At 55.3% G+C, this 23,358-nt stretch overlaps 1 protein-coding gene across 2 annotated transcripts in view; it reads left to right on the forward strand.

Moving 5' to 3' along the window:
• Nucleotides 1-396: 396 nt before the first annotated feature.
• Nucleotides 397-23,358, forward strand: part of NOTCH1 (notch receptor 1) — a 41,485-nt gene continuing 18,523 nt past the window's right edge. For both annotated transcript variants that reach the window (XM_030461205.1, XM_030461206.1), the window contains exons 1-5: nucleotides 397-600; nucleotides 2,262-2,343; nucleotides 18,898-19,160; nucleotides 19,499-19,837; nucleotides 23,208-23,330. In XM_030461205.1, the coding sequence (XP_030317065.1) occupies nucleotides 543-600; nucleotides 2,262-2,343; nucleotides 18,898-19,160; nucleotides 19,499-19,837; nucleotides 23,208-23,330 (865 nt within the window). In that variant the 5' untranslated portion in view covers nucleotides 397-542. The remainder of the gene's footprint in view (nucleotides 601-2,261; nucleotides 2,344-18,897; nucleotides 19,161-19,498; nucleotides 19,838-23,207; nucleotides 23,331-23,358) is intronic.

A 23,358-nucleotide genomic window follows, 5' to 3' on the forward strand; every position in this document is an offset into this window, starting at 1 on the left:
GCTCCACGGAGAGGGGCTGCACTAGGGATGGGGGGGCTCCACGAAGGGAGGCTGCACTTGGGGGTTGCGAGGGCTGCGTGGGGGAGCATGCAAGAGGAGTGCCTGGGGGCTGCATGGGTGGGCTACAAGGGGAAGGAAGCTTTTCTGGGGGTGTCCGGTGGCTACATGGGGAGGGGGCTGCACTGGGGGTGTCCGCCGGCTGTACTGGGGCTGTCGGAGGGGGCTGCAGCCCCACTCCCGTCCCAGGCAGGGACCCTCTGTGGCGGGAAGGGGGTTCCCATCGGCGGCCCCCGGGCTGGGTAGGGAGGAGCGTCCCGTCCCGTCCCATCCCGTGCCGTCCCGCCCCACGCCGTCCCGCCCCCCCCCCTCCCCGCCCGCCCCCCGGCCCGGCCCGGCCCGCCGGGGCTGAGCAGCCGCGGGAGGCGCCGGCGCTCGGAGTTGCTGCGCTCGGCGTTGGGTCTCGGTGTCTCTGGGGCTACCGGCACCGGCTGGGCCGAGGCCCCGCGGATCTATGCGGCTGTGAGCGGCGGGAGCAGAGCGGGATGGAGCGACTCGTGGCCCCCGGCCTCTTGGTGCTCCTGCTGCCCGCCCTGACGCGAGGTGAGGGCCGCCACGGGACGGCCGCCCCCAGCACCCCCAGGAAGTTTACCGAAAGCGGGGACGGGCGCGGTTGCTGCCCCAGGCTCAGCGGGGCACGGCAGGCACTGGGGCGCGGGGCAGTCGGGGGGGTCCGGGCCGCGGGGTCCCCGTGGGAACCGGTTCTCCGTGCGGCGGGATGCTTGGGAGCCGGGCTCCGCTCCTGCGGGGGGAACTGGAGCTCTGGGCGCCTCCAGGGGAACCGGAACCGGGGAGGGGAGCGGGACTCGCTACAGCTGGGAGCCGGGGAGGCCGGAGCTGCGGGGAAGGGGGGGCCGGGGCTCGGTGCCCCTGAGGAGGTTGTGGGGAGGGGGGGAGCGCCGGGAACCGGAGCGCGGTATCGAGGTGTGCCGCGGAGAAGTGCGCTGGTTGCCGTCGGGGGAACCGGAGGTTGGTACCGCCGGGTGCCGCCGGGAGTCGCGCTGCCTGCCGTCGGGGGAACCGGGGCCCGGTACCGCGGGCGGCCGGAGCAGAACGCGGCGGGGGGCTGGGGGGAGCCAGAGCTCGGAACGCGTTCGGGACGGGTTCGGCTGCCGCGCTCCTGCCTGTTGTTCCGCGAGAGCTTTTAGCCGTTTTGCAAATTTTTGTCGGTTTCCTGTTTCTTGAAAGTCAGTCAGGTCTCCCCTCCAACCCCCACCTCCGGGCCCCCCCAACCCCGGGGCGGGTCCGGGTGTTTCGCTGCAAAGCGCTGGGCGACCGTCGGGGGCGGCCGGTCGGGGAAAAAAGCCCGAAAAGTGGCCGGAGGTGCGGGGCGGGGAGCTGCTTGCCACGGGGGGCTGCGATACTCTCTCCCCCAACACGAGCAAGCAGCCCCTTCCTGACAGGGGTGTCCTGGAAGGATTTTGGGAATCACCCCGCTGTGCACCGGGCTGAGAGCCGTGCCTGTTGCTCGAAGGCAAAGTTTGCAGAAAGTTGTGCCCAGAGTAGCTTCCAGCACCCCGCTCCATCCCCCGTGGGACATGTGGGGCTGGGGACAGAGCCCTGTGGGCAGCGGGGTGTCCCCGGGGTGCCTGGGGGAGAAGTTTGGTGCGAAGCTGGAGTCGCTGAGTGTGGATCTGCTCTGGCTGCACACGCGTGTGGCAGAACCGGTTAGCGTGAAAAGTTGAGCAGTTTAGAGGAGGGGAAGAGCGAGCCGGGGTGGAAATCGGAAGCGATTCTGGTACTTTGAGCGAGTTGCTGTGGTAACTGTGCAGAATTTGGTTCTGAGGGCCAGACAATGAAACCTTTACTCATAGCGAGTTGCGACGGGCGACTCATTTCGTTACCGAGTTCGTGGTAACTGATGGGCCCTCGGGCGGGTGGTTTTTCCCAAATGGCATTTGTCACTCAAGGGCCTGATCTGGGGTTTCTCTCTGTCGGTCCTCCTGCTGGAGGAGAAGGCAGAGCCTACTCTTGAACCCACCCCGAGTTTATTTTTAGGTGAACCTCCCTGCACTGGGGCCACGCGGTCCCTGCCTGCCTCCATCACCCTGCGGGTGGGTGCTGCAACCCCTCCTCTCCAGGCTGCACAGACCCAGGGCACTCCAGGGTTTTTGGCGAGCCTGACCCCAGTCCTGGTGACACCAGGGGATGCAGCCCACCCCCAGGGACCTGCGCCGTGGCTCACACTCTCCTTCTGTCTGCAGGTTTACGGTGCACGCAGCTTGCCGAATCCTGCCTCAACGGGGGCAAGTGTGAAACTTTTCTCAACGGGACGGAAGCGTGCCAGTAAGTATGGAGGAGCCAGAGGATTTTCATCTCCCCCGACCAAAGTATTGACATGCATGTTGACTTTCCTTTGAAGCCTCTGGATTTAATAGGGCAAGATGCGTTTTCTTTCCTTGAGTGGCAAGAATAACCTGCTTGAGTAGGAGTCGCCGCGAGTTTGGCAGGATTGTGCTTTGTTCCTAGCTGGGTGGAAAAACATGGGCAAAGGGCCATGTTTTGCTGGTGTTAACCTATGCAGACTGCCCTGCTGATGGAGCAGGAGGTAGGGCCAGCCTGCGGTGCTCCTTGGACCGTCGGGCAGGGTGGGAGGCTGTCTGTCTGTCTGTCTTCCAGCTACTCCCTCCTAGCCCTGAAGCATTGTCTTTCAGTCCCTTGCACCCTGGCAGTTGGTGCTGCAGTGTCCAGTCCATCTCCACATCTCCACAAAACATTCAAGGGAGTTTTCATGGGGTGGCTCTGGCTGCTGGAGCTGCCCCGCTGATGTCCATGGGTCTGCGGGGCATTGCCCGGGGGAGCAGGGCCACCTCCTTCCTCCCACCCCCCCAGCCCTGCTGATGCCAAGCTTCAGTCCAACCCGGCATTCCTGGCAGGACCTGGCACCCGGGCAGGAGCTTTCTCCAAGCTGATTGTGGGGAAACGGATATGTAAAGTGTTGGGACTCTTTGAAGGACCAACTGACCCACCGCAGCGATGGCCGATTCACTCCAGGCTCCCAGGGAACAATAACCAAGAGAAATGAATAAGACTCCAACTCCCTTTTTAAAACTATTCCATAAAAGAAATGTGAATGGGCAAGGCTCTGTTTTCCGGCCAGATTTCCCCTCTGCCTGTTGAACATGGCCTGAGCTGAGAGCAGGCGGGGAGACGTTCCCACCCACCCCAGATTCCCAAATAGGAAGTCCTCGGCGGAGGAACCTGAAGGCATTTCCAAGCCCAACCTGTTGAATGGCAGTTTCCCTTGACAATGTCTGTTGCTTTTTTGCAAATCCGCCTGGGTGCCGTTACTCTGCCCAGTAGCTGGGCACCTCCCACCCCCTTCTCCAAGCTGAGCCCCCCAACCCTTTTGGTGCAAATAAATCAGCAAATCAATCAGGCACATGAGCAATTTAATGGACAAAGGCTGGGTCCCTTTGTGAGCCACTAATGAATGCACGCCACTTTTTTTTTGCACAGAAGCCCTTACCAACGCTTGACGCTCTAAATCTTGTTTTCTTTCATTCAAAGAACGACAGCTGGGATTCGGTCGAAATTCGGCAGCTATTGTTAAGGGAGGCAGATTAATGCTGTGTGACTAATCATGTATGGCTTCCCAGAATGCCCAACCCTCCACCCCCTCCCCAACCTTACACCCCTCCTTTTCCTTGTGGTCATTCTTCCCTTTTTTTTTCTTAAGTCTCTGCAACTCCTGATTTACATTTCATGTGCAGATGGTGATGGAATCTAATTAGACCTGATGTGTGTGAGCTCTATTTGGGGAACAAGCCTCCAAAATAGGCTTGGAGTAGGGTTCTATTAAGAGAAAAAGTTAACTTTCAAGAACTTGTTCGTTGCTGGCAGTGAATGACCTCCTCTCTCTTGGCTGCAGACACTGGGATGGCTTCACAAGTGTGTGTGAGTTATTTTTTGCAGGAAACCAAGGTGTGTGCTCTCAGTGTGTGAAAACACTTATCCCGTGCAGGGAACACTCCATGGGTGATGGGGACAGATAGTAGAGGTACTGCCAGACTGGAGAAGGTACAACTTTCCAAGGTATCTGATAGCAATTCACAAAATCATGTTGTTTTCTTGGTTTGGTTTTTTTTTTTTTTCTCCCCCACTTGTTTGAATCTCTCTTTATGAGGAGTTTTGCTTCCAAACTTCTTGAACAAAGCAGAGCCAAGAGCACAGATACCAGACACAGCAAAGCTTGGCACTGCCCTTTGGCGCCTGCGTGAAATGCACCATTTTGGCTGCTGGCCACATCTCCGCTCAGCCTGGCACTTAACAAAGTTTGGCCATAAAGCCCCCATTGTGCTGCCCCCACAAATCCAATTAGAAAAGTGGAGTGAAATAAATAGTGGACGAGGGAGACACTACTCCAGTGGACAAGTGTCCTGGCCGGTGTGGAGGGAGAGGGTTTGTTGGGTTGTGTGGAGATGACTCTGATAACCCCAAACCCAAGTTATCAGCCCTGGTATGGAAAGGGAATCGCCAGCCACAGATGAGGAGCTTTCTCTCTTTTATTTAACAGTGAGAGTTTGTCAACCCCCAGGTGCCTTATCTTGCTTGTCCCTTTGCCAGGCATGCAGGGCTTTAATTGCATGGAGAGGACTGAACATTTGATTGTTTGGAGGGCTCACAACAGAACCGGACTAATTAAGCTGCCTTTGGAGCTGCTTTCCATCTTGGCATGGGCAAGACCCGTTTTGCCAGGTCTGGAAGAGGAGTAGCAGGGGTTTGTGTGTCTTGCATGGACCTGAAGCTGAAGGTGTGGGCTCTCTCTGTCCCACCTGTGGCACTTGCACCTTCCAAAGGTCTGTGGAGGACTCCGTGTTTGATGCATGGTTTCACGGTTCTGGGGAGCTGTGGCAATTTTCCCAGACAAAATAAGTTGTTGTTTTGTTTTTTTTCAAAAGATGGTTCTGACTTCTAGTGATAGCTCCTAATTAGAGTGTTGGATGACTGCAGTTTTGACTGGCATCGCTGCAAATGCCGAGTTTAGATTGCTGTGCCATGTGACATTTATTCCCAGGACCTCCCTTGCTCTCTGCTTAGTTAAAAGCAGATGGCATGAGAGAGGGCTGAGTTTCCAGCCCTGCCCCACCAGCCTTTCACCATTAAAGTCAGAGGAGCTGTGTCTGTCATACACTTGCCCAGAGAAGCCAAATAGATGGCAAAGGGAAAGAATAAGTTAAATTAATCACTGGGCTTGCACTGAAAAGGGGGAAAAGTCGGTTTGCTAAAGTACTTCCTCTGTTTATGAATCAGCATGGTGCTGTAGTTCAGCCAGGGCAATGGCTTCTGAGCTGGTGCCTGTTGCCACCACCAGCTTCCATGGGCAGCGGGCCAGAAAGCTTGGAAGAAACATTTAGAGTGGGGGCCATAGTGGCAAGAGATGATTATTTTAGCTCAAAAGTCTTTCAGGAGACACCCAGGAAGACAGAGGAGTGATCTGAGGTCTGCAGCTCTCTGGGCCCTTCAAGTTATTCAACTGCTCAGTCATTGTTATCTCATTGTAAAGGGCGGAAGTTTCCTTCTGGTTTGGTTTTTCTCATGTGTTTTAACCCAACGCTATTTCCATGAAATAATAACAAAGAAAAAATGAAGTCTCTGTGCTGGGGAGGAAGAGGGTGGAGTGTTGAACAATCAACCAGAGGAAGCTCTTAAAGAAGTAGAGGAGCGGTGATTCAGCCATGTTGAGAACTCTTGGTGGCTCTGCCGAGTCTGAGCTCATTCTCGGAAAGAACAAGGTGGAAATGGGTAAGAGGGGAGATTAAAAATACAAAAGCATCACCTGTTGCAGATTCCAGTGGAAGAGAAACTGAGCTGAGCAGCCCAGCTGGGGAGGTCACTAGGCCAGCAGCAGGGTTTTTTAGCTCTTTTCCAGGAGAATCTCTGTTTACACCTCTCCTCTCTGCAAGGCATCCTGATGTTTATCAGTTGGCTCAGGTGGTCCCACTGACTCCTGTTAACTTGCCTGGGGATTTTATCACTTGGGTTGAGGCTTTTTGTGTGATTCTTCTCGTGGCTGAGATGGTTGTGATGGCCAGAGGCTTGCACTTTGTTTGGGCAGGGCCAGCGTGGGTCATGTTCAAGAGGAGGTGTCTCAGTAGGTCCCTCAGCAGTTCCTCCTGCATGGAGACAAGCAGGAGAGATGGGGTCATGCCTGCCGAGATGAATTTGCTCAGAGGCTCCCAAGGGTGCAGAGGGAATGAGGTTTTTGCAGTGCCCATCAATACCTGAGGTCAGAGAGGGGGTTCCCCGCCAGGTACTTGCAGCTCTAAAACGTGTGCTGCAGTGCACCGGGCTCTGCTCCATGGACACCTTCTGGTACATTGTGTTCCACCAAAAAATCTTCCATCTCAGGGACCTGGCTTGCTGCTGGAAGCCACAATATGTCCACTTCTTCCAGCTGATACTGCACAGCCTGCTCTCACCTCCAAGGCTGCTTGCTGTATGTAGCATGAGGGAGACACTGAGACCAAGCTGCTCACCAATTAAGGGCTTGGATAACATAATCAGCTGGCAGTTAGCAAGTTTTAAAATAACATTGTTTGGAAATTAACCTGCTCTTTCCAGGCCTGGAGGTGTGCTGACCCTTGTTTTGCTCGTGTTGGTAGGTGTCCTGAGTGGTAACAGTGTGTGTACATGAGTGGAATGTGAAATTTATAGAGCATCAGTGTGTTTAACGAGGGAGTAGCCTCGGGGTGCTGTTACAGAGAGCTGGTAAGGTCTGGATCTGGATGGGGATTTCTCCATGGTTAACAAGTCGCCAAACTCCAGGTGAAGGTTTTTAGACCATGGATTTGGGGCTGTGGAGTGGGAGAACCTCTGGGATACAATTTAACTCCCCCTGGGAAAGCAGTGGGGGTCAGTTGAGTCCTGTCTTCATCCCAGGGGGGCAAAAAGGGGGTTGGGGTCCATCTGCTTCACTGCAGGCTTTGTGTCCAGTCAGCTCCTGCTGCCACCCAGGATGGGGCAGCACCACAGAGCACTTGGGCTTCTCACTCCCCAGGTTGGTCTCAGGCTGACCTACAGCCCTTCACTTTGAGACCAGGGTCAGAGAGACCATCAGGACAGAGTGATGAAGGTTTGGGATGATTCCAGATGTTTTCTGAACGGTCTTTTCATCTCACTGCCTGCCCTTGGCATAGCTCTTTGCATATCAATTGCATGAGATGTTGGGAATTTTTTGCAGAGCCTTGCTAGGTATGGGTGACACCAGACCATGGCAGCTCCCATCTGCCTGCTTGGTGAGCCCCAAATGCCCATGTGGGGACACCCCAGTCTTTACTTTGACATCTGAGTCTTTCTGGTAGGGCAGCTCAGCCTTATTTCCAGCTGGCCATGGGGCCAAGGTGTGATGGTGCTCGTTCAGACTTGTGAGCCTTTCTCTGGACTCTGCCTTCCTTGGTGCATGGCTTTCTGGGACCTGGTGTAGTGACCCCATCTACAGCTTTAGCCCCTGTCCAGTGGGTTGGGTCCCCTCCTGTCACCTCCTTGTGTTGGCGAGTGCCCCGTGGGCTGGGGTCTGCAGTGTGGGACGATGTCAGCATTTCCACTTGCATCCTCTGAGGTCTGTTTGGTACCTCAGTTTCCCTGGTGGAGCTGAATTAGGTGATGGGGGTGCCTGTTGGGAAGTTCAGTGCTTGGTGCAAGAGGTGCAGGATCAGGACCACGACTAAAACCTACGTGAGAGGTTTGGGGATGTGGAGGAAACATTTGGCTGGCCCATATGGGGAGCCCTGCCCTGGAACAGACCAGAGTCTTTCCAGCTGGAAGGAACCTGCTGTGATCATCCATCCCAAGTGATGCACAGCAGGGTTTGTGTTCTGCTCACAGCCCGTGCTGTCCCACGTTTGTGTCTGCAAAGGGCTGTTGGGAACATGATGCTGGGGAGATGTGAGTGCTGCACGCTCGGGGTCTGCTGCCCTGGCACTGATGTCTGCTTGCAGCTTTCACCCGTCGTGTCCTCCCCTCCCCCCTCTGCAGTTAATATTGGAAAAGTCAGTTAAACAGTTAATGTTTAGGCCCTGGTTATTAGGCTCTCACACATTTCCAGAGAAGGGAGCAGGGCTGCATTTTAATGGGAAACTTTCACGCTCAGTCAAGTCGCAAAAATTTATTTGTGCAGAAGTAACTTTCTTTTAACAAGTTTTCCCCCTAATTCCCTTCCCCAAAATCTGAATGTAATGGTATTTATATGGGAAATGAATTTATTAAGTTTTAATGATGCCATAACTTTGCCCTTATTTAATAGAAGGGGCACCCTGCAGGAGGGTGGCCATGTGGTGGTGGGCTGGGTGCTGGAGAAGCACTGTTGGGCCTGGGGATGTAAAGCCAGAGTAGCTGAGAGTGGTGGTGCTGGGCTTTGCTTGGCACCAAGGAGCTGTGGCAGGATCAGTCCCAGCTGCTGCTGGGGCTGCAGGGCTGGGCAGTTGCCTGCTGGTTCCTCCTCATCCTCCTCCATCCTCCACCCTCCTGGAGGGATGTGACACTGTTTATGTGGTTCCAGCGTGACTGTCATTGAGGGGAGCAACCTCTGTCCACCGTAGCTGTCCCCAGGAGTGGTAACCAAAGGAAAATGTTCTTTGTTAGCTGCTCTGTCCCATGTCCCAGTGTTGAGAGAGCCAGCATCAGGGGGGGTGATGGGTCCCCAGAGAACTTGTGCTCCCCACCAGCATCACTGCCTGGGGGGGAGAGGAGGGCTGAGTATATCTGAGTGTGCGTGGGTTTATTTTAACCCATTTTTATGGGTTAATTTTTATCTGCTGGCCCTGAGCAGCCATGGAGGAGAGAATATCCCCTGCCCTCCCTTCCCCACCAGCGCATCCTTGCGCGGGGAGGTCAGGGAAAAAAGATCCTCCTGAAGGCACTCACGGCCCTTTAAGCCATGGAATGGCTTCTCTCGGGGCAGGTGGAGGAATGTGGCTGTCGACAGCGAGATTTGCAGCCTGGCTGCCTCCCACCTTCGCGCCCGTCGGCAGCCGGAGCCCCTCACGGCGGCTTCAGGGCGGGCTGGGAGAGTGACCCCGGGGGGGAAACGGCCCAGGAGGAGGAGGAGGAGGGGGATGCTCTCCCCGGCCCCTATTAAAATGTTAGACACAGACCTCCAAGTCAAAAGGCAGGGCGACAGACGGCCCTTTCACAGGGCCTGCTGCTCCCCACAAAAGGGGGGTTTCCAGGGGAGGGGGCAGGAATGCGGGCTGCGGCCGGAGGGCAGAGCCGCCACCATTGTCCCCGCTCCCTCGGCGAGGGCGTCATGTTGACACAGGGATTTCTGCCGGCAAAAGGTGTCGGAGGCAGAGTCTTCCCTGCCTCCCTCTTTCCCTCCCCTGCCGTTTCCTTGGTTAAACTCGGTAGCAGCAGAAATCCCAGGATACAGATCCCGGGAGCAGATCTGTCGGAGGTGCTCAGGCTGCGGTTTCCAGGGGAGTGTCGAGGGTTTTGTCGCTGATAACTGGTTCTGGGATCGTTGCTTTGCTTGGGAAAGAGAAACCGGCAGTTTTCATGGCTGTGAGGTTGCAGGGATTTGGATCCATCCCTGTCTGGGGGGTGCCCCCTCACCAGAAGAGCCCCAGCAGGAATTGTTCTGGTTTTTGGAAGGGTTTGTGCCGCGGGGGCACCCGTGTGCTCTGCAGAACTCCCCTCTTCTCCTGTTTATAAATATCAGAGCTAAATATAGCTTGTTTAAACTCCTGGTGGCTGCTCAGATCCTAATCTGAGGTTTTATGTGCAGGATTAGAAGAGTGGGATGGTGGGGTCACGCGTGACCCGGGTGGGAGTTTCCCATATTTGGCTCTGGGGCAGTGCAGTGTTTAGCCAAAATTTGGGCTGAGGGGGGAAAAAAAAAACAACACAAAAAAAAAAAATCAAAAGAAGAGTTCATCAGAGCTTAGTGAGATGGTGACATGGGCACTGTGTGTGTGCCAGAGCTCCTTGGAGCAACTCAGCAGGAACTGACCCTGTGCAGGCAGCAGGGCTGTGTCCAGGGGGGGTGAAAATGGGGATTTACCCCAAAAGGGATGGGGGAGGCAGGGTGGCCACAGGCACCAGCAGTGCTGGGCTGGCGGGTGGCCTGGGGAGGTGGAAGTTCTTTGTCTCCCCCAAATTCTGGCTTTTCCTTCTGCTGGCTTAAAGAGCTTTTTTTTAAGGGAAAAAGCTTACAAATGAAAAAAATCAAACCAGGGAGCAGCTGCAAGTGGGCAGCACCAGGGAGGAGAAGAGCAGCCAGGTAACTCAGTGGGGTCTGCCAGACACTGCAGTCTCCAGCTGGGCCACTTGTTTGGGGTCCTGCCCCAGGAGCTCCCCCCTGTCCTGTAGGATGGGCAGTGGGACCATTTGTCAGGCTCAGCCCAGGTTGTGAATATTCCCTGGGAATCCTCCTCTGGAAGCACATCCTTCGTGGTTGCTCCAGAAATGGGCTCCTCCAAGAAGCAGCAGAGAGTGGGATGAGTGGGGAGAGGGGAGCTGAGCACAGGGACGTCGTCGGCGCCCACAAACAATGGGGCTGTGAGATTCACACCAGCAGAGGATATGAAAAAACATCAGCTGGGGGGGGAGGGAGGAGGGAATTTCATAGCAGCCATTGTTGAGGGTGGGAACGAGGGGAGTTTTGTCTTGGTCTCTTCCTTCGACATCTTTCATGTTTATTGTGAATGAAGCTCCATTGAAAGGCAGCTCCTTCCCAGGTAGCCAGAATAGCCTGGCCACTTTGCTTAGTAATGGGATTATATTGTTTTTCATTACAATGGGAACTTTGATTCCCAAACTGTCCTGACTAATGTCTACTTAAGAAACAAAACCTTTTGTTTTGGTATTTTTTTCCCCCCTCCCTCCCCTTCATGCTGGTAGGAGGAACAGGGCTCTAACCTGTTTTTCCCCCACTCCTGTCCATGAGTATATCCAGCTTTGGGAATTCCTTTAGTTTCTCTCTAGATTAAAGTCTGGGTCTTAAAATCTCAATTAGATGGCTTGGGCTAGGTCAAAAATGAAATGGAACAAAAAAAACCAAAAAAAACACATCAAAGACTTTGGATTGCACTTTTCTTTTTTTTAATTAAACAAGACTGGAGATCTGCTCTTTCTTTATTAACCTGATGTCACTTGAAGTAACCTGCTGCCTTGCCAACCACCCTCCCTGTGTGAAACTCTGTGTTTTTTCCCAGGCTGGTGTCCCGGAATGTTTAATAAAGCAGGGCCAGGATGGGATTTCATAAAAAAAACTACCAGTTTGGTCTGGTGCTGGTTTTTGGTGCTGGGAGCCACGTTGTTTGTGGTGTTTGTGGGGCTGTGCTGGCGCCAGGAGAACTTTGGGGTGCATCACAGGGTCAGGGTGCCCCACATGGGCAAGGGGGCTTCAGGCAGCTCTGCCTGGGCTCTGCTGGGAGCTGTGGCAAAACTTTCGGTTTCTTAGCAGACACGTGTGCCAAAAACCACAGAGAGAAGCTGCAGGTGAGGTGTGGTGAGGCTGGGAGGGGGCTTGAGCAGCACCCTGGCTGCTAGGGCAGAAGGGAGCATCCATGGCCCCACGTATCCCAGGAGCCCAGGGCAACATCCCAAAGTTGGGAGATCAGGGAAAAAAAGATGTTCCCATCTCCCTGCATCCATCTTTCTTCTGCCACCCTGAGCAGGAGTTGAGCTGAAGCCTGGACAGGAGCTGAGCAGGAGATGGGACCCAAAGGTGGGGGTGGTGAGCTCTGTTTTCCCAGCAGGACCAATTTTCTGCCCTCCAGTGGCTCTGGAGTGTGCTCCTGGGCTCAGCAGGAGTTTTCCAAGGTGGGCTGGTCCTGCTGGGAAGCCATCCTGTAAAGAGTTGTATGTACCTGTGGTTCCTGATGGTGCTCTGTGCAGGGAGGGGCTCGAGGGGAGCTGATGGAATAAGATGGAGTAAGAAGAAGCAGATTTCTTCTCTCGGTGAGATGGAGAGACATCCCATAGCACCAGGCCTTTCTCCAGCCACACTGGAGCTGGGAGAGCTGAGGGTCCTTCAGGCTGACACCAAGCAGACGTGTCTTAAGAGAAAGGGTGTAACTTCAGGAGCAAGCTGAGGTGTTCTTTCCAGGCTGTGCCAGGCAGGAAGCCACTGGCACAACTGGAAAAGTGACTCTTGTGCGTGGGTGCCTGATGGAAAGGGAGCTCAACACCCAGGGTCTGCAGCTGCTGGGCTTGGCAGGCAGTTGTGGTTCCTCTCCCTAAGCTCAGGGGGTGATGGCTACCCTGGGAGTTGTGGGGACTCTGGGATGGGGTCATGTCACTGCTCTGCATGCAGTGGCTGTGGTCCTGCCTGCAGCTAAGGGTCACTGCTGCTGTTTACTTCTCCTCCCTCAGCTGTTGCCAGCAAACACATGAAATCTGAGTGTCCTGCTCAGGTCTGGCCATTTGCTTTGCTCCATGGGGTCAGGACTGTGCTGGCCCAGGCATCCACACAGTCACACAGTCCATTGGCTGGTGCAGAGGGCTCTCTGGGTGTGACAGTGCTTTGGTGGGGACCTGCTGGACCATTCAAGGTCACAGTCATGGTTTCTGGACCACTTCTGTGCTGGGGTGGCTCTGGCAGGGACTCTGGGGTGCAGGGAGGGTGGCTCATGTGGGGTGCTGCTCCGTGGTACCCGTACTCCAGAGCAGCATCCCACCCAGCCCAGCCTGTCCTTAGGGGTGGGGGTTGGGGTGGGGGCTGCTTCCTCTGAGACCCAGTGCCTGGCTTCTCCAGCACCAGAGACTCTCCTGGCTATGTTAATCTCAAGTGCCCCCAAAATGGGGCTCGAGTGCAGACCCGAGCCTGCCCTCCTCAGCTTTCCCACGGTGCTCGTACCTTGGGGAAAACAACCACTGCCCTTTATGCTTCCAGCAGATGAGGGTGAGGAAGAGGTTATGTGATAGCAGTGCAGATAAGAAGCAGCCTGGACATGGGGCCAGCAGCAGGGATGGGGCTCCCTGCCAGACCCTATCCCCTCCTGCAGTGAGGGGCTGTCCCCTGGACGTGCCCCCCTCCATGGGATGGCAGTGGGGGACAGTCCCTGCATGTCCCATGGCCGTGCTCCAGCTTGCACCTGGTCTTCATTTCACTTGTTGGTTTATTTTGTGCGTTTTAAACCCCAGTGGGTTTTACCTCCAGGCCTGACACATTCCCAGCCCTCGAGGGGGGATGCCCTGGGAGCAGGCAGGGGAGAGGTGGGTGCTGTGAGTGTGACAGTTCTCAGCTCTGGGCCAGTTCAGGCTGAGCCCCCTGCATCCAGGGCATCCCCCCCACACCTAACCCCTCGGAAGCATCCCCCAGCCCTGGGATTGTGTTTGTGCAGAGCTGAACCATCCTGAATTTCAATAAAGCCCCTGTGCTGCCATGCAGTAGCCGTGCTGGGGTGGGCTGTGGGAGCGCTGGGTGTCATCTGTGCCGGCCGTGGCAGATGGCAGCTTAGCAAAGAAAGGAAAACAGCAAAACTCTTGAATTAGTCTGGGGTCAGAGGTCACAGAAACATCTGCCTCGGGATGCTTTCAGTGCCTGCATTGCTGTGGAAGGACAAAACCTGTTGCTGGTGGGATGGAGGCAAAGCCTGGCCAAGGAGGGAACAAAGGGCCACAGGCATGCACAGAGCACCCAGCACGGGGGCTGCAGGGGGTTGGGATGGGCACCCTGAGTCTGCTGGGGCTGCTGGTGGAGTGAAGAAGGGGTGCTGGGTGCCACCAGCACATGTATAATGCAAGGCTGGGGCAGCAGCGTGGCTGCAGAGCGTGGGGGCTCCGATATTTCCGTGGCTCATTCATGCTTTTGATTATATGATGTGCTGAGCTTTTCTGGAGCCTTTGCTGAAATAACTGCAGCGCTGGGGCCTTGTTTGTAACTTGTTAAGGATGTGCAGCAGACACAACAAATGCACGTGCCCACGCTGAGCAGATCCAGATTTGGCTTGGGCTTGGAGCTGGGAGTGGGGTGGGAATTTGGGGCCGCTGTTCCCGTTCCCAGGCTGTCCCCTGGGATTCGCTGTCTGACCCTGGACAAGGCTTTCTCCATCACCCTTCCCATTGCCTGTGAATCGTACTGGAGATTTATGGGTAGGGAGCATGGTGCATTATTAACTGCATCTCCCCCCTCACAGCAGTCTGTGCTCTGGGTGCTCCTTCAGGGCCAGTGTGGAGGGGGAAGATGTGTTGTAGCCCAGTGTCGTGGGAATCCAGCCCCCAGCCTCTGCCTGACCCCCCAAAACAAAAAGTCACCAGGATGGACGAGAGCCCCAGATGCTCAGGGGGTGTAAATCAGCATGTTCACACCTGCCAGGAGCACACACAGCATCTGCAGGGGTGGGGACCAGCTGCTGCATCGCTCTCCTGCTTGGTGCTTCGGTGACAGTCTCAGTCCCTTGGTTGGGGCAGGTAGAAAATATCCTAGAAGTGAAGGATTGTGAGATTGTCAGCCCTGAGTCACTCCTCGTGCCAGCGGGGTGCTGGGAGAGGGAGCATCGTGCATAGGAGAGGGGCTTGGGATGCTCCAAGGGGAAAGAGAGGGGCTTTTGAGCTTTTCAGCTCCATCTGAAATGGTGGGCTGAGTCGTGGCTGGAGGGTTTGGTGTCTCTTCAGCAGGTTAATGAGTCAACGGAAACGTTTCTCAGCTGGGTGCTCAGGGGAGGGAGAGAAAATGAGTATTTTTAGCCATCCCTGCCTGGGTTGGCATCATGCATGGGGCTGGGAGCATGGCTGAGGGATTTCATGGAGGCTCCTCAGGACCCTGGGGAGCTTGGCTGCCTTTCATTGCCTCAGAGCTGGTTTCTTGTGGCCCTTCTGAGCTGTTTTGATCCTGGAGCACCCGCCCTGTCCTCTGCAAACACATATATCTATAATTAAAGCGTAGCTTTAATGTCTCTTATGCTCATTTCCATAAGCTGCTTGGGGTTTGGTTTGGGTAGCCCTCGCTTGGGAAATGCCAAAGGAAAAACCACAGGGTGATCTTCACCTGGCTGAGCCCGCGGGGACTTCGCATCCTCCGTGCCTGCTCACCTGGGAGCCCTGACACCACCACCTGCCAGGAATTTTTTATTTTTTTGCAGAAAATATTGCTAAGCTCCCTGGGCTGAACTTCAGGACAGGTTTTTGGCCCCTGGAGAAGTAGGTGGATGCATGATGAGGTTGCAGCACAACTGGGAGCTGAATGTGGCTCTGCTGAATCCAGCTTTTCCAGACCTGGGAGAGCTGAAAAATCACTATGTTTTAGGCTGTCCTTGTTCTTCACCTGCTTTTTGATCTGTTGCTTTGCATGCAAGGCTTGTCTCCAGGCTTCCCTTTGCAGATGAGACTCTCTAAAGCTTTTGTGGTCAAAGGGTTTTAAATGCATCTCCAAAATCTCTATCTGTGAGTGAGCTCTGGGACTGGGGCAGCAGGAAAACAGCAAAATTCATGGCTTGGGTCATCAGCCACGCTCCTCCCTGCCTGGTCTCAGCCTGGCTCTTGCAGACTTGGGCAGGAATAGCATTGGTTCTGTGCAGAAGCATCTACAGATGCTGCAGAAGTGGTGTTGGAGCCAGGGGTTGCTTGTGGGCATGTCCCAGGCAGTGTTTTGTGGGAGCAGCGGGGTGTCCAGTGTCCTTGTCCCTTGCTGAGGAGCAATATCTCTATCATGATAGAAGTGTCTCTGCCCTCAGAGTTGTTTTGCTCTGAAGCTTTGAAAAGAAACTGAGATGACTTGGAAATCATGGGAAGAGTTTGGGAGGGCTCTGGTGTGATGTGTGCAAGGGGTGTGTAATGTCCTGGGGATTTTGAGGGTGCCTGTGTTGTATTGCTTTTTTTTTTTTTTTTTTTTTTTCCATGAAGATTTGCTTCACCAGCACTTCTCAGGGGCTGGAAATGCCCCCCTGGCAGGGAAAACACAGTGTAGGAATGTACCCCAGTGCCCCCTGCCCATGTGTGCCCATCGCCAGCATCCTGAAACAAAAGCCTGGGAAGCACCTTCAGTCAGGAGCTCCAGAAGAGTTTCTCCAATCAATAATTAACCTTCTGTCTGATATCCGTGCCCAGGCTTGGGCTGGGCATTGCTCTGGCTTCCCATTTATGATCTGGCTCTGATTTGGTTTCCCAAACCACCACTTGTCTTCCCTGGAATTGGAAGCAATCAGAAAGCTAATTGAGTGGGAGGGCTTCCAGCTCCACACCCCTTTCCTTGCCTTTATTTAAATCCCACGGTGCAGGAACCCCACTCCCAGCCGTTGTGCCACCGGGAAACTCGTGCAGAGCATCCTCCTGCTCCTGCCGGCCCTGCCTGGCACATCCAGGAGCCAGATCCCAATCCCGGGTTGTGGTGGTGGTTCCTGTGCTCTGGCAGTTCCCGCATTGCCCTCGGGGCAATTTGTCCAGCAGCATTTCCCCCCCCCTTTATTCCTTTTTTTTTTTTTTTTTTTTTCCTTCTTTTTCCCTTTTTTTTCTTTTCTTTTTTCCATTTTTTTCTTTTTATTTTTCTTTTTTTCCTTTTTTTCTTTTTTTCTTTTTTTCTTCTTTTTTATTTTTTATTCTTTTTCTTTTCTTTTTTTTTTTTTTTTTTTTCTTTTTTCTTTTTCCTTCTTTTCTTCTTTTTTCCTTTTTCTTCTTTTTCCTTTTTTTCTTTCTTTTCTTCTTTCTTCCTTCTTTTTTCTTTTTTATTCTTCTTTTTCTTTCTTTTTATTTTCTCCTTTTTCCTTTCTTTTTTTCTTTTTTCTTCTTTTTTCTTTTTTTTCCTTTCCTTTTTCTTTTCCCCTTTTTTTTTCTTTTTCCTTTTTTTTTTTTTTTTGTTTCTTTTTTTGCGCCTTTTTCTCCCATTGGAGAATCTCGTGACACTTCCCTGTCCGCCAGCCGCCACCAGAGCCCGGAGGATTGTTTTAAGAAAAAAAGCGTGTGTGGTGCGGGGGGGGAGCGGGGCTTTTACCAGATGACTGCACACTTGAGCGGTTTGCCGGCGGCGTGCCTCTGCCGCCCGGCCCCGCACAATGGCCCCTCTCTCTCTCTTTCTCTCTCTCTCTCTCTCTCTCTCTCTTTCTCTTTCTCTTTCTCCCTCTCCCTCCCCCCATCCTCCTCTCCCTTTCTCTCTCTCTCTCGGCCAGCCCTGGCCCCAGCTCTTGCATTCCCCCATGGTTCAGCCACCCAGAAGCATCCTCGCCCCATGGCCGAGGCGCCCCGGACTCGGAGCCGCCGTCGAGCCGGGCATGGACCGCGGGCGCCGGCAGCTGCTCGGCCTCATTAGGATGCACACCTGCTCCCCGCCGCCCTTTGTGTGCCGAGCAGATGCCCTGATTTATTATTATACACATTTTCTTTTTCATTTGGCCTGGATAATGCCGTCTCATTAACTCAAAATGTCTCCGAATCCTGACAAATTCTCACACAATCCCCAACAATGAAATCAGAATTGGGTTAAAAAAAAAAAAAAAAGAAGAAAAAAAAAGGGGGGGGGGGGGGGGGAGTTGGGGGAAGAGGAGAAAGGGGGAGAGAGCCTGAAACGTGGTCCTGCTGCTGGCACAGCTCCGGGTTGGGGCCAGCTGAAGGTTGGGGGTTTGCTGGTTGTGCTCCACCAGAGGAGCCCCAGGTTTTGAGGTTTGCAGGCTGGTGGGGTTTGCTGGTGGGTTTGGGGCTTTGGCATTCCCTGTGACCCTTCCTGCTCACCCCAGAGGGCTGCCTGCCCACTGCTGGAGCTTTGGATGCTGTGGGATGCAAGGTGCCTCCAGCTTGGGTGGCGATGGGTGTGGGCACATGGTGGGTACTACAGTGGGGAGAGTGATCCCTAGGTGCTGTTGTCTTCTCTGGCCGTCCCCTCCAGCAGTTGTTGCCTTTTCCTGAGCTCACAGGAATGCATTTAACCCTCCCCCCAAGATTTCTGTGTTCAAGGCCTCTGATACCAGCCAGCAGCTCAGCATGAGCTGAGAGTAGTGTACTCTGCTCTACCACGATGGCATTGCCATCATGGTGTGGGACAGCATCTCCTCAGCCCTCCCATGCCCTACACAAGGGCTGTTCAGGGCAGAAAACCCCCTTTTGAAGTGGTGTAACATGAGTGGAGGCAGTGGAGGGAGAAGCACACAGCATCTCATGTTGCAGACGTGATACAGGAGGGGTTGTGCTGGGCAGGTGCTGGAGGCCCTTGTCCCCAGGACCTTCATTGGATGTCAGGTGCCTTTGGTCTCCCTGTGCACAGCTTTGCTCTGTCCACCCTTTCTGGGGGGCCTGCTCCCCACTCTGCAGGGTTTTGCTGGCCCCATGTCCTGCCCAGCCTTGCTGGGATGGCCAGGAGAGTTGTCCTTGCAGTTGCTCCAGCCCTGTCAGCCACTGGTGACAGATGGTTGAGCTGGTGGCACATCAGGGACCTTTTTTCTCTGGGCCCCTACTCAGAGGGGACACGGCAGCCATGACCACACATCCCTCCTTGCCTGGGGTCTTAGGGTGGAGCAAGGATAAAAATCACTCTGGTGGAGCAGACACCCGGGTGCAGGCAGAGAAGGGCAGGGGCACAAAGGTTTTGTCTCCTTCAGGGTCTGTAGATGCCCTGAGTTGGGTTTGGGTATGGGGGTGCCTATCCCGGCTCCACCACATCCTCCCGTGTGCTTTGGTTTCCTCTTCAATGAGGAGGGGGGAGGAAAAATCTACACTGCGATGAGCAGCAGGACGCCGGTGCTGGAGGCTGCGGTTTTGCAAGTCGGTGCAGGCCCCTGGATGGGGGACGCCTTTGTTCCCTGGCGCCTCTTTCATCTTCCCCTGCCGGGATGCGGCGCAGGGTCAGCCCGGGGGGAGGCGTTCCCGGAGCCGGTTCCAGGGGTGACCGGCTACCCCCATCCCCTTCAGGAGGGAAGGGGGGGGGAGGGGGTGTTTCAATCCTGCTTGACGGCGTCTCTTCCCCCCTGCCAGGTGTAGCGGTGCTTACCTGGGCGAGCGGTGCCAGCTCCCCAACCCCTGCCTGAGCTCCCCTTGCAAGAACGCCGGTACCTGCACTCCGGTTGTGCGCGGCAACACCGTCGACTACACCTGTGCCTGCCGCCTGGGCTTCACCGACGAGCTCTGCCTGACGCCCCGCGACAACGTCTGTCTCAGCAACCCCTGCCGCAACGGGGGCACCTGCGACCTCCTGACTCTCAGCGAGTACAAGTGCCGCTGCCCCCCGGGGTGGTCAGGTGAGGCGGGGCCGGCACCGGGATGCGGTGATGTGGGGGGGGGAAGGGGGGGGGTAGAGGGGCACTGGGGGTTGCTCCTGGAAACGCCCCCTGTGGATGGAGAAGGATGCTGCCTCTGGTTTTGGCTTGCAGCAGTGGTGGGAGGAAGGAAGGAAGGGGTCTGCACACCTTGGAGGGGGGGGGAGGGCTGGAGGAGCTGCAGAGCTGAGGGTTTCACAGGGGAATGAGTTGCACCCCCATGGACGCAGTCTTCGTGCTGCACCCCAGCACAGTGATCACTCCCAGCGTGTGCCTGAGCTCCCCTTTGCATCCTCATCCTTCCTCCCTGCCCTCCCCAGGCCAAACCTGCCAGCAGGCTGACCCCTGTGCCTCCAACCCCTGTGCCAACGGGGGTCAGTGTGTCCCCTTCGAAGCCCACTACATCTGCCGCTGCACCGCCGGCTTCCACGGGGCTAACTGCAAGCAGGACGTCAATGAATGCAACATCTCACCCCCCCTCTGCAAGAACGGGGGTAGCTGCACCAACGAGGTGGGCACCTACCAGTGCTCCTGCAAGCCAGCATACACCGGGCAGAACTGTGAGCACCTCTACGTGCCCTGCAACCCCTCACCCTGCCAGAACGGGGGCACGTGCAGACAGATCGGGGACACCACCTACGACTGCACCTGCCTGCCAGGTAAGGGTGGTCCCCGAGGGGAGGGATGGGGACCAGGGAGCCTCTTGAAAGCTCCTTTACCCCCTCTAAATAAGTAGTGTCTTTACCCAAGGTGTGGTTATGGGAGGGAAAAAAATGGAAGGGATTTCAGTGCACTGTGCCCCGTGTGTTTGGGAGGACTCTGGGCAGCAGTGCCCAAAGAGGAGAGGTCATCTGTGGTGATTCAGCAGCATGGCTGCTCCAAAACAACTGCTTCAGCTGAGGCCCCTCTGCGGATGCTCATATTCCAGAATAAGAGTGCCTTTTTCCGCTTTAACTTAATCCACTTCCAGAATGGAATAATTAGCCCGGAATAGCTATTTTGGAAAGTTTCCGAGTGTGAAGGGAATTGAGGAATGGAGACCCTCTTTGTGCTCACTGCTGCTTCCTCCAGCAGGAGCAGCCCAGATGAATTATAGCCTCTGAAATGAAGGGATTTTGCAGGGGGGAGGACCCTGTCCTAGGAGCCCAGCACCCTGTACAGCTCAGCACCCTGCACGCCAGGGCAGGGAGAAGTGGCTGTGAAAGGGCCCCCTGACCCCTGTGAGCCCTTTCACTTCTGCCCTGGGGCAGTGGTCAGGGCAGGGAGCAGAAGGGGCTGAGCATGGCCGCACGCTCCCCCCAGCCCTGTGTGTGCTGGAGTGATGAAATCCCTGAGTTTCCTGCCCAGAGCTGCTGCCAGCAGTGCAGCCCCGTGCTCACACCGTGCTGTGTTTGCTGGGGCAGTGAGGGGGGACTGGGGGATGGGGCAGCAGATGTAGAGGGTACCCTCTCCCTTGGGAGGAAGGGGTGAGCAGTGCTAAGCTGCCTGAAAAGTCTGTCCTGGGATTGTTTTGATCTCTCCCGGGAGCTGGGGCAGGACAAGGGGTATCACAGAATCATCAGGGTTGGAAAGGACCTCTGAGATCATCAAGTCCAACCCTTGATCCACTCCCCCTATGGTTCCCAGCCCATGGCACTCAGTGCCACATTCAGTCTCTTCTTAAAAACCTCCAGGGATGGAGAATCCCTGGGCAGCCCATTCCAATGTCTGATCACCCTCTCTGTCAAGAATGTTTTCCTAAAGAAAATATTTATCCTAAAGACTTTTTTCCCTAATATCTAACCTAAACCTCCCCTGACAGAGCTTAAGTCCATAAAGGAGGCTTTAGGTGGTTTCTGTGCTCTGTACTCATGCTGGGCATTACCAGGGAGCTCCAGCCTACCTCTGCCTTCACTCCTGCCCCACCATCCCCTGGATGGGTGGCACCTGGGGGGGGATGGGGTCTTCCAGTTGGCACAGACAGACCCACATCTTTCTGGCAGCCTGGCCCAGTGCTGGGGAATGATGTGTGATCCCCTCAGGGCAGCTTGAGGTGGGGTCTTGTCCCAATCTCTGGAATGGGCTGAGAGGTTTAGTCTCCTTCCCAAAACTTTTTGGCTGCAATAACTCGAGGGCTCATTAGCCATCCGAAATATGCAAAGCCCTGCAGGATCTCCTGCTTCTCTTCCACCAGGCTCCAGCAAAGCTCCCATCCTTCAGGGCAGTGAGGCACTGGGGCTGACCAGCTCAGTGATGCCAGCGAAGGAAGCTTTTCCTTCCGGGATGAGCCAGTGCAGCAGGCAGGCCCCAGGGATGATGCTCCGTGGGAGCAGCTCCCAGCCCTGGCACAGCAGAGCAGCATTGCCTCAGGGCCAGGCAGGTGGAGGGGGCAGGAGGAGTGGCAGTGGCCCTGCCCTGCCTTTCTGCTGACGAGGCACTGTCTTTGGAGTATTGGGCAGGTCGGGGGTGAGGCAGGGCCCTGGGGGAGCATCCCTGCAGCGGGGGGATTGGTGCTTTCACACCCAGCTGTGGCTTCGTGGGCCCATTCCAGGATTTTTGCATGCTGCACGAGCTGGTTTGCCTCACTCTGGGTGCCACCACACAGGCCCTGCTCCAAGGAGGGGTGATGGGTGTGTGGGGGGGTTCCTTGGCACCTCTGCCATCCAGCATGGCTTGCTGCAGGAGCTGCATGGGCTTCAGGAGGGACCAGGGGGCTGTTTCTTCTGATAAGAAGGTGATTGATAAGCTGGTATGCAGCACAGCAGACCTGGAACAATGTCCCCTTTTCATCCCTGGAGAGGGCTGGCTATACAGGGTTTCTTTAAGTTAAAGTAATCTGGGCTGTTTTATCATGCCATCGCTGTAGAATGTAACCTTGAGTTTAAAGTAATTGCAGTACTAATTACTCATTGGGATGGTTCAAAATGAGTTAATCCTGGTGTCTAGGACATTGCCAGTTATTGCTGTTCAGTCTCAGCCCGGGTGCTTAAAAATGAGGCTCAAATCAACCTTATTTGCTTTGGACTCCTACCAGCAATCGTAAATTGCTGTTGCTGCTCCTCCTGTGATGCTTCTCCTCCCCCAGCTATGGGGAAGAGGAAAACATGAGGGAAAGGAAACCCTTTGGACAGAGCAGGGGCAAGACTCACAGCTGTGCCAGGGACTGGCATCCTGCAGAGGACAAACCCAACCCACCCACCCCCCACCCCAGGTCCCTTCCTGGTGGTGGTGATGTGGTGAGCTGCCTATGTGGGGGCAGCAGCCTGGTTGGGACCTGCAGGACACCCCTTGGGGGATTTGGGGGAGCTGGAGGTGCATGCCAGCTCTATGGCATTGCCATCCCTTCCCTAGGGCAGGCCGACACCTGATGGAACAGGTTGGGGGGCTCGGGGGGGGTTGGGCTGCCCTTAGTAAATGCAGCTCTTAGCCCAGGTAGCAGTTTGAGGGGGATGTGGTGGCAGATGCTCTGGGCAGGGCCTTTCTGGTTCCTTTCTGCTTTCTGCAGACACCATGGGGAGAGTTTGGGAGGGTTCCATTCGTGCTTTGCTCTCAGGCAGTGGCAATAACATAAATGGAAGCAGCCGGGCTCACGGCAGGAGAGGAGGACTGTGCAGGGAGGTGGTTTGGCTTGCCAGGGACTTGGAAACTCATGATCCCCTGCAGGGATCAGCGCTGCTGATGAGACTTTTTACATGTGAAATTAAAAGCTGGTGAATCAGCCCCGGGTGCCTCCAGCCTCCACGGGAGCAGCCCCGGTTCTTGCTGTCTTGCTGTGGAGCTGGATCCTCTGCTGCTCGGGGCAAGTGTCTCTGGAGCCAGGGGCTTTCCAGGGATGCTCTGTCTGCCCTGTGCTGGGGAAGCTGCTGCTGATCCCCAGGCCCTGGACACAGCACCAGGGCAGGGGAACTGAGCCCTGGAGAAGGTGGGATGGGGATGAAACTGGGGTGCTGGCTCCAAAAGCCAGGTGGGAGTGCCTGGGATGCTCTCAGCACCCAATAGTGATGCTGGGGTCAGTCAGTTGGCATCATGGTGGCCATCTCCTCCATGCAGGATTCACCGGCCAGAACTGTGAGGAGAACATCAATGACTGTCCAGGCAACAACTGCAAGAATGGGGGCACCTGTGTGGATGGTGTCAACACCTACAACTGCCAGTGCCCACCCGAGTGGACAGGTAACACAGCACTGGGCTGGGACAATGG

This window comes from Calypte anna, chromosome 17 (assembly GCF_003957555.1).
Source record: "Calypte anna isolate BGI_N300 chromosome 17, bCalAnn1_v1.p, whole genome shotgun sequence".
Lineage (NCBI taxonomy): Eukaryota > Metazoa > Chordata > Aves > Apodiformes > Trochilidae > Calypte > Calypte anna.